Source organism: Mus pahari, chromosome 2, assembly GCF_900095145.1.
Source record: "Mus pahari chromosome 2, PAHARI_EIJ_v1.1, whole genome shotgun sequence".
Taxonomy (NCBI): Eukaryota; Metazoa; Chordata; class Mammalia; order Rodentia; family Muridae; genus Mus; species Mus pahari.
Window position 1 is genome coordinate 16,140,822 of NC_034591.1, and position 10,712 is coordinate 16,151,533.

General features: G+C 43.7%; 1 protein-coding gene across 2 annotated transcripts in view; it reads right to left on the reverse strand.

Annotated features, from left to right (window-relative positions):
* Nucleotides 1-10,712, reverse strand: part of Fbxl13 (F-box and leucine rich repeat protein 13) — a 173,101-nt gene that overhangs the window by 19,937 nt on the left and 142,452 nt on the right. For both annotated transcript variants that reach the window (XM_021190074.1, XM_021190073.1), the window contains one exon: nt 1,071-1,154. In XM_021190074.1, coding sequence (XP_021045733.1) covers nt 1,071-1,154 — 84 coding nt within the window. The remainder of the gene's footprint in view (nt 1-1,070; nt 1,155-10,712) is intronic.

Consider the following 10,712-nt stretch of genomic DNA (forward strand, 5'->3'; position numbering starts at 1 on the left):
TCTTCTTCTCTCTCTCTCTCTCTCTCTCTCTCTCTCTCTCTCTCTCCTATCTCTTATGTGCATGCACATGCTCTTGGTCTCTTGCTCTCTGCCTCTGTCTTTGTCTGTCTCTGTCCCCCCCCCCACTCATTTAGGTGCTTAAGATGCTAAAACATTTCCTTGTGGCTTATGTGGACTATGTAAGGGCTGTATGTTACTCAGGCCACACCTATGGACCCTTCCCCTTCTCATGAACTCTTACAGCACAGAGCAATCCATCTTACTCCATCACTTACTTCATGTTGTCCATTCCATTGATGTACACTGCAAACTATGTTTACATAACTTGACCTCCAAACTGCTAGATATCTGTATAGTGTCTAAATTCCCACGGTTTTCGTGGTTAGATTGTATATTTTAATATTCTATCTTATAGAATATTTTTGCTATTTGCAAGGACTCTGAGCCATATAGACATTCCTCACTCTCTAAGTTAATGCATCTATGTATCCTATGAGTTTTACACAGAGACAGGAGAGAGTAGACGGGGAGGAAATGAGGCCACCAAGCTTCTTTGTCACCTTAGGCTACAGAGGCCTTGCTGAGAACCAGTGGAACACACTAGCCACCTTTGTGTTCCAGTGAATGAAAACACCCAACAAAAGCTGCCAAGGGAGGCTGGCCAGTGCTGGCCATGGTTTCAGAGAAACATCAGTCCACGGTGGCGGGGTAAGTATGGCCGCAGTCTTTGTGGCCACGGCATGGCAGAGCGCTCTTTCCTCACACGGAACAGAGACAGGCCAGACCCAGGCTAGCTCTGACCTTCCAGAGCTGGTGAAGCTGTCTACTTTGCCGCCCCGGCTGCACCTCCTAACGGCTTCATAGCCTTTTAAGGACTGAGTGTTCAAACAGGAGCCCGTGAGCAACCTTTTAGCTTCAAACCATGACACCCGGAGTTGACTGTGCGTGAGTCCCAGTCCCGTGTGTGAGTCAGCTCCGGTTACCCTATTCTATCGGAACTTACAACGTTTATTCAATTGGAGCTTAATTTTTAATCTTAACCCTTTGGCAGAAAACCCTATTCATCTTACCCGAATTCCAAAGTCAGTGATGTTGACACAGTCAGACACAGAAACTTCCCTCAGTTTTCTGTGTCTGGAAAGTATGGTCATGCCCTGAAAATATAAAGATCATTTTTGTAAGTACAGTTTAGTATGGGATGTAGCCAAGAGCCGTTTTTACAAACTAATAGCATAGAAGAGTGATCATTGATAAAGACTAAATAAAGGTACATTGTGGGTCCCACCTCTTCATATCTAACAAAGCGTAGGCTTACTTTGGTAAGAAAATTACTACTCTTAGTTTCTACTAAACCAATAAAAATTTCAATTATCTCTAATACTTTGGTTAAAAAATGCTACAGAGTTCCAGAGCTAGAAAACTCCCCAAGACATCACCTGTTTCTATCAGTGTTCAGATAACTGCTATCTGAACCAAGTGCTCTGACTTCACTTGAAAGCACTGTATACAGCAAGGGAATTTGTCAGTAGGTTCTTATTCATTCCTAACAATAACAACAACAAAACCCCTCAAAATCTTTAGTTCATTTCATAAGCTTAATTTCTGAAAGAGAAGGGGAACAGATCTTTATTAAAAGATCTAGAGGCATAAGCAACCACCAATAGCCTACTTTCTTTTCAGGTTTAAAGATGAAATGGCAGGTTGTATCCCCGAGCCCGTCTGTTGCTGTGCAGACTGTTCTATGCCTAGTCTAGGCAGTTTCCCCAAGAACTGACTGGCAAAACCTTCTGGTAAACACTGATGAATTGATAAATTGGCTTACAGATGCCTCCCTGCTGTGAGTGTGTGTGTGTGTGTGTGTGTGTGTGTGTGTGTGTGTGTGTGCATTGTGTGCATGTGCATGTGTGCACACACCTGCATGCTTGCTGGTGTTGAGGATGACCCCAGGACCTCAGGCATGCCAGCTTCTCTGCTAAGACACAGCCTCAGCCTCTTTGTTCTTGTTTTGTATAAAGATCATTTCAGGACTCCATCAGGTTGACACGAGCAGGATTTATTGCCAATTCAGTGAATCCAAGGCCCACTGATGGAGAAGAGTCAGAAACAGCTAGGGATCTGTGCTTCTTGTGTTTATGATTAAGTGCAATGTTTGAGCCGTAACGGAAAGCAGCTTATGCAAATATCTGACCTTGTTTTACTCCTTTAGATAACTTTCATTTAAAGAAAAGATTTTATTTTTAAGTCCAGATCAAAAGAGAAAGCACTTGCCACAAGCCTGTGTCCTAACTGTGATATCTCCGTTTGTCTAATAGTCCTGTGCACTAGCTCCAAATGGCATGACTCTGCCCTTCACTACATTAGGACTGCGGAGCCTTTTGCTAGGGCTCCTCCTGTCAGAGCACAGACTCTGCCTTGTGGAGCCAGCACACACAGCCTGCATTCCAGATGTGGATATGGGTTGGTTTGTTTTTATGCTAGAAGAACTGGAGAGCTGAGTTATTCCCACACATGCAGAGTTCATCTCTGTGTCCTAAGCTCTAAAATAAAAAGTATTTCTTCCCCTTTGAGGTATCTTCTAGGGAATGACCTCTGAAGCAGTTAGATTTTACTTTTGTAGACAAGCTGGAATTTTCAAAACCTAGCTACAGAAGTCCACTTGTTAAATAAGACACTTGTCAGTCTGTATGCTCCTTAACACTTTACTTACAAAAAACATTCATTAAGGTTACACCCTTGTCATATAAGCTCGATGGATCAGAGTTCAGTCCACGGAACCCACATAAAGGGAGAAGGAGAAATACACTCCACAAAGTTGTCCTCCACACATGAGCTTCGGCACATGCACTCCAACATAATAATAATAATAATAATAATAATAATAATAATAATAATAATAAATATAATCATAACTTTAAAATTAAAGTAAGAAAATGGAATGCCATGTTTAATACTATAATTGCTTATTAAAGTACATGTACTCAACTGTGAATTAGGATATTAGCTGTTGCTTAAGTACGTAATAAGATACCACAACTAATTTACTAAGATGTTTATAATTAAGAAGAGACACAAAGAGTGTAAGCAGGGGTATGAGAAAACTGACACATATAATGCTGGCAAAAAAAGAAAAAAAAAGTGGACTAGCCATTCTGGAAAACAGTGTGACTGCTTCTCAGAAAGTGAAGCGCAGGGTTACCACACGGCCTGGCAGTTATACGACTCTGTGGGTTTATAACTAAGAATAAAACATATTTCCACTGGGCTGGAGAGATGGTTAAGAGCACACTGACTGCTCTTCCACAGGTCCTGAGTCCAATTCCCAGCAACCACATGGTGGCTCACAACCATCCATAATGAGATCTGATGCCTTCTTCTGGTATACCTGAAGACTGCAACAGTGTACTCACATAAAGTAAATAAATAAATCTTTAAAACGTATCTTCACAGAAGACTTGTGTCCAAGTGTTCTTAGTAACGGTATTCAGAAGCAACACACAAATAGTTACCACAAGATGGAAGTATAAATAAGATGCAATTTATCCCTACAACAGAATGCTAGTCGGTAAGAAAAAGGAGTGTTGGTGCATGCCACTGTGTGACTAACCCTTGGAAATAGGATTCCAAGTGAGAGAAGCCAGACCTCAAACACCACATGTGATTCCATCGAAGTTCAGAGCAGGCAAATATATGGAAAAGTAGGTCCATGCTTGCCTGAACCAGCTGGAGGGCGAGACAGGCTGAGCAGAGGTGTCTGGTTTGGGAGTGAGGAAAGTATTCTGAGGTAGACATTGGTGCTGGTTGCATGGTTCCATAAATAAACCAATGAAATTAAACAGGCCTAGAACTGTTTGTCTCAATAAACACTCTTCATTGACTAACATTTGTTCAATAAAATATTCCTGTCATCCTTCTGCCCGAGATGAGCACAGATGTTGCCTGTGTGTCACGTAGTTCTGTTGGGTAGACTTAGACCTGCGTGTCATCTGCAGACAAGATGGTAGTCCTGATGTCAGTGCGCCCCTGCTCATGGATTACCATATAGCCCAGCGGCTGAGGAAACAACTCTGACAGACAACCAGGAGGTGGAAGCCAGCAGACCAGACAGACCTTTGTAGGTGCCACCTGCTCCTGTCAATGGGGCCAACAAGAGACATGTCCTCTTCTAGCCAACCTGACACGTTCTTAATTGTTTTTTGTGTTTTGACTTTGAGCCTCTCAGATAATTGCCCTAATGAACACCTGGTAGGTAAGTGTTCTGTTCCATTCTATGAGATTCAGAAATGTGCCAAACTGGGAGGGATTCTCTGAGACAGCTGGCAGTTATCTTTGCAAATTTTCTTTTAAAGACCTGTAGTATCAAGTCTGGGAATTGTAATTGCTCAGTTTGTTGAGGATTCACTTAACAGGCATAACACTGATGGAAGTCTAATATAGAAGCTGGAAGCCTAGACATCAAGGAGGTGTTTTGTACTGCCAAGTCATCCACGGCCTGGGTAGGTAGACACCCGGGTACCACAGACCATGATAACCATAAAAGGGAAAGATGGGTGTAGTGGTCCAATCACAGTGCTATGGTGAGGCCTCTTCCTGTGAGCCTGAGGCAAGCCAGCATAGGGAACAGTTTAGCAGCCTGGGACTCCGCTAGGTTCTGGCTATGCAAACACCACTTTCCTAGCAATGCATTTGGCAGCATAATCCTCTTGCCTTCACGCACAGTGAACAAGCAGCCCTTTACAAAATAATGCACTAGCAATCTGTTAGGGACCTAAGATTGCCACTACATCAAGTTTCAAGTACACACAGATCTCCCTGAAGACCATTAAACGTAGATACTTTCTACAAACATGTCCCCAGTTTATCCAGGTATATATATAAACAAAAAACAAAAACAAAAACAAAATCAACAAAAAACAGATGGCTGACATGGCCTTAACTGGTTTGGGGCCATGTGTTATAAGACAAACTCCATCTTCTAAGTGAATTTTCTTTCCCATCCTATGCATATCCCTAATTGGGTGTGCATATGACTGCACTGTAGGGAATGACACACACAGCCAATGAGGGCTTATGTAATAAAAATTTGTCAGTTAAAGAAAGGACCACCCAAACTACACATCCGGTGACCAAAACCTTAATTTGAACACTATAAAATTAAACCCAAATCAACAGTGGGGACCTTGAGTGCCTTCCCTCATGGGCCGGCCCAGCTGACACTCTTGGCAGGACACCTGACCTGTCTCTTTGCTTTGAATAGGCTTTCCTTGTTACTTCTGCAAGTCTGTGTAAGCCTTCATTTCAGATTTTGAGTAAGAAGCCAAGAGCCTAGGAAGCCCCAGCCCACATCCTGACCATCAGTAACAGGTGGTAACACTACCTGGACAGTCTTAGAGAAAGTTAGAGCCGCCTGAAAAGCTAGCAGGATGCTCATCCTTAACAGAGAGAACAGAATAGTCTAAGGCGTTTGTCACGGTAAGCTTTCCTGGGAAGACGTGAATGTTCACTCTGCACACATCAATGACAGAACAAAGTAACAACCCCGCACAAGTCTGTTTGGTGAACAGATTTACTTAGCCGGCTTTCAGGAGCATGAGGGAGGGGTCGCTTGTAGTGTGAGCACTCGTCACTCTCGAATAGCTGCATCACCAAAACCTCATCCCATGATGGATGGCAACTTCCCCACAGTAGGACATACTGCAGCATCTCTCCTAAGACCATGTATAGCTGGACAGTTCCATACAGCTAAGATGGACGCGCATGAGAAGGAATGAGTGGTTGGAATCTCAGATGAAGGTCGAAGGACCCTCCCACTTCCTTATGAGAGGATGTCAGTGACCTGATCTTGTGGCTCTCCTGGGCAGCTGCACTGACTAAAGTCATAGTGGCTGCCATATTCAGAGGCCAGCATTCCACAACTGAAGTGAAACCGAATGGCAAGGTGTAGAGCTATACGGTGCAGTGAGTGGCTTCCTGAACCACACGTCAGTTGTTCCAAAGGAGGAAGCTACTAGGCTTGTCAGTATTAGCTCTGTTTTGGGGTTGGCTGGTTCCAAGGTTTAACTATGGGAGAGATTGGAGTTGGGGGGGGCGGGGAAAATCAGGTAAGATGGGGTTGCTGGGACTCAGTCAGCAAAGAGCAGTTGGTACCTCCTTGCTGCTGCGGAGTTCTGGTATTTAACTATGAAGTCTTTCTTATTCTCCCAAAGTCAGCCAAATAAATGAGTCCTTTTACAGGGCAGAGGCCAGGGCTTGTTTTCCTAAGGTATAAAAAGATGCTAAGTCTATCTCCAGAGAAGCTTCTTTCTGCAGCAGCTGGGAACAAATACAGATACCCACAGCCAGACAATATGCAAAGCACAGACCTTGAAAAATACAGCTCTAAATGGAATGTTTCCACCAGGTCCCTCCCTTCAGGGCTCAGGGCTCCCTGTGCAAGAAAAGGCAGAAAGACTATAAGAGCCAGAGGGGATGGAGGATACCAAGGAAACAAGACCCTCTAAGCCAACATGATCAAAGCTCATATGACCTCACAGAGACCGAGGCGACACGCTCAGGGCCTGCTAGGTTCTGCACACGGTCCTCTGTGTCTGGGTTAGGGCTTCCACTTTTGTGTTTTCATGGGATTCCTGAGTGTTTGAACAAGTGGGTCTCTGATTCTTGTGCCTTCTTTTGGACTCTTTTTCTTTTGTTTGTCCTAACCAACTCCAATGTGACAGTTTGGGTTCGATTATATTTTGTTATATTTTATTATTGTCCCTTAGAAGCCTGAAAGGGAGTGGATCTGGATGGGAGGGGAAGTGGGGAGAAACTGAGAGAGAGGGAACCATATGAGAAAAGAAACTAGTTTCAATATAAGGAAAAACATTTAAAAGAGGCTAAATTGCCTAGTGAGGTGGCACACAGGAAAACGGCCAGTGTGGTGGTCTGATGAGCTACCAACAGAACCGCAGCCTTGTGAGAATGCACAACGCTGGGTTCTCTGCATGTCTGCAAGCATTTTGCTTCTCCATAGCCACAGCACTGAAGGACAGAGAGCCAAAGTACCCAGGAATCAAAGGGAAGGAAGCTTATAGTATAGAATCCGGTTCACTGAGGGATGTGGTCTCAAGGCATAGGATTCAAAAGAAAGCAGGCATCAAGTCCCAAGTCCCTTGCACATCATCCTAAGAAATCTGTACCCCACAGTGTGACAGAGGGAGACAAAGCTTCCCTGGTGTGGAAGCACTGTGGCACAGTGACCAAATGCAAGGGGAAAAAGGGCATTGTGTTTTGAGAGAAGTTTAAGGACCACTCAGTAGGTATGACTACTTCCAATTGGAAGGCGAAGGTGTTGGTCTAGCAGAACTTCCAAAGAGGAGGAAAGCTTTATTAAGCCTAAAGACTGTGACTTTGACAAGCAATAAATATAATGGGGACAGCCTTTCAGGCTGAGGAAATGGCATGAGCAGAGACTTCATTTGGAAAATGTGAGTTGCTTGGAAGTAGTTGAGCCTGGGGTCACTGGGATCAGTGGGAGGGAGGGAGAGCCCTGCCAGGAACAGAGCCGTGCACACAAGGCCTTTGAGAGCTGAACATTTCCCCCAGATTTACATCTGGATCTGTTTAGCTAATGTAGATAGACATTGGCAATGAACTGGTTACTGAAGGTTGGGGTGGGGAGCATGTTGGGATGGGGGTGCCTGCTCTGGCTGAGTCATCCTACCCCTGGTTGGAACACCACCAATGTAAATATAAAACATCTTCCAACTCTATATTAAAAACATTCAAATTTATAGGGAGGTTCAAAGAGTATTAGAAGGAATATCTTCGTATCCCTTACCTAACTCCTTCAGATATGAATGTGCATGTGTGCATGTGTTCATGTGTGCATGTGTGCATGTGTGCAGCCTCAGATGTCATCTTCCTTAGGTGCTGCCGGTTTTCTTGGTATAATCAATGTTTGTTTGTGGGGAGGGCTGATTAGGCTAGACTGTGCCTGTGTGCCTCAAGGCTCTGGGGATCTCTATCTCCCCAGGGCTGGGATGTCATAAGTTCATGCCACCACACCCAGCTTTCCATATGGGGTTCTGAGGATTAAACTTGGGTCCTCATGGTTTTTGAGACTGACCTACCTTTCCAGCCCAGGACATATTTTAAAGAACAAATGCCAGTTAATATGTACAGTGATTCGTAGCCTCTATTTGTCTGCTTCTGCCTTGGTGTGGTTTTTTAATATCGCCTGAGTGCTGCCACATCCCCTGGGGGTCCCTGTGTCAGGCTGTTCTACACCTGGGGATGCTGCTGCTGGGACACTTGACTTAGGGTTCACTACTCCATGGCTCCATTAAAAGCATATTTTTCCTTATTTACTAAATCTGTGGTGCGATTCTTTTAGGGTGCTAGGATACAGTTTGACAACAAACTATGATTTTAGTATTTCTTGGTGATCCTCGCCTAAATAGGTTATTAAACATGGCTTTTAAAATTCTGTCCTTCATTTTAGATTTGTTAGTTGGTATTTATTTAAAGCTTTTGCCTTATTAGCAAGCTTTCCATTTAAATCTGCTAAAAGTTTGGAGAAGTGTTTTGAACTAACTATGGGTTTTTTAGACCTTGTACTAACTGTTCCCGCTTTATTTTCAGTATTTCCTAGTAATTGTTTTATATATTGGAGACTGAACGCTGAGCCTCAGGAATTCTGAGGATTCACCTTTACCACGGAGTTCAGCATTCAGCCACCTATAAATATGTTTCTAACTTGCCCAAATTCTTATTAGAAGTGTTTATTAATAAAATCACCATCTCTGCTGGTGGAATCATGTTCCTCGTTGGTAAAAGAGGATATTCAAGGGAACATGCATGGTCAGCTGATCTCTCCGGTGAACATCTGACTGATTTCATAAGCAAACCGCGTCCTGCACTTGAGAGTGAGGTAGATGAAGGCTAGAGAAACCGATTGCGATGAGATAAGATGGGGTTTGTCTTTTCATAACTCACCCGGCTTGCCTTCTGAGACACCTAACTTTATAGAAAGCCTGGAAAAAATAGCCCAGGCATTATAGAATGTGAACATTAGAGCAAATATGTTATAATTTATCTGGCAGCCACAATGCTGTAAGTCATTCTCGTTTCAGCTTAGAAGCACATTTTAATTTTTAGATGTATTTATTAATTTATTATTACTTTGAGACAAGGTCACTATATAGCCCAGGGAGCCTCAAGGTCCTGATCCCCCTGTTCCAGCCTCTGTGTACCATAGTACAATGTTTGAAATCATGCCTATCTTGGTGACACACGTTAACACTTTATAATGAGTGCAGAGAATGTCTTAACCCATCCTGCACATCATTTTTTTAAAAACCTATAAAATTATATAAGGTCTCATAGTTTGCCCAGCTTTTAACTAATTTTCCAGTGGTCTCTATAAAGAATGCCTGCAGACTTTAAGATAAACATGCTAAATCAAAGATCTTATCCATAGCTGTAAATCAAGAGAAAATCAAGGTCTTTGTTGGAAAAGGTTTAGTGACCTCAGGAGTCTGATGGCTGGCTGGTCCACCCTGCAAGAATCTCCATGGCTAAGCTACAGCACGATGGACAAGAAGTCCTTAAGGCCTGGAGAGGACTTGCTCTGCCCGGACAGAGCACCAATTAGTTCGGTCACGGTGGGCCTTCACCCCACTCCGCCCCCTGCCACGTGACCAAACTGCTTTCCACTGGGCACCATGGCTACGGTGGTATCTCCTCAGCATTGGCACTTCACCTCCAGCACCTGGTCTCTTCCACGGCTTCAAACCCTAGCAAGCTCACGGGGAAACAACGGGCCAAACCCAACAACAGAAGATGGTTTTCACATGGAAGCCCAGAAGACCTTAGCTGTAGCAGGAGCTAGAGAGGATTAAGAAGGTAACAAATTAATGGATCAATTTCTCAAGAAGAGAAGAGCCGAGGCTATTTATGTAAATAACATTGTGTAACACGCTTAGGTTTCCACAGCAGGGTATAAGGCTGCATTTGTGCACACACACATGCGGTTTGTATGCACACAGCACAGTCACAGAGCACGCGCTGGAAAGCAGAGTAACTTTCAGGAGGAACAAACCATTTCAACGCATTTTTCCTGTAACCCACATTTCTTTTGGTGCTATTAGAATGTTAGGGAAAAATAATTTAGAATAATTTGTTGAGGAAGTCCAACACAAAAATCATCAGTAAGTCTTTTTTTTTTTTAATTAACAAAGAATTCTATGAACTATTAACTGTAGGTTCTATATCTTCACCGAGTCACATGGTTCTTTTCTAAACTATACCATACAAAAGTACCAATATTCAAGGGAAGTCACAAGCTAGGAAAGGAAATGTATCACTCCTCCCCCAAAACAAAACAACACAATTCTATTGAAAAAGGTGGATGAGTACTTCTCTAAGCTCCCATTACTTGGTCTGTCTGTCTAGTGTAACCAAGCTGACCAACCCTCACTTGTCTAAAGCACAATATCATTCTGACTTCCTCCTCTGCCTGCTTTAGGTAGTCTTTCAACCTCCTCTGTGGGTTCATCTTTCCAATGGACTGCACATGCACCACTGTTCTGAAGAGGTCTGGTTGCCTTCCTCTCTTCTCTAAACCAGGCTTCAGCAGCTCCCTCAGCCCCCTCAGGCCCCTCAGCCCACCTCAGCCCCCTCAGCCCTGTCAGCCCACCTCAGCCCCCTCAGCCCACCTCAGCCCCCTCAGCCCC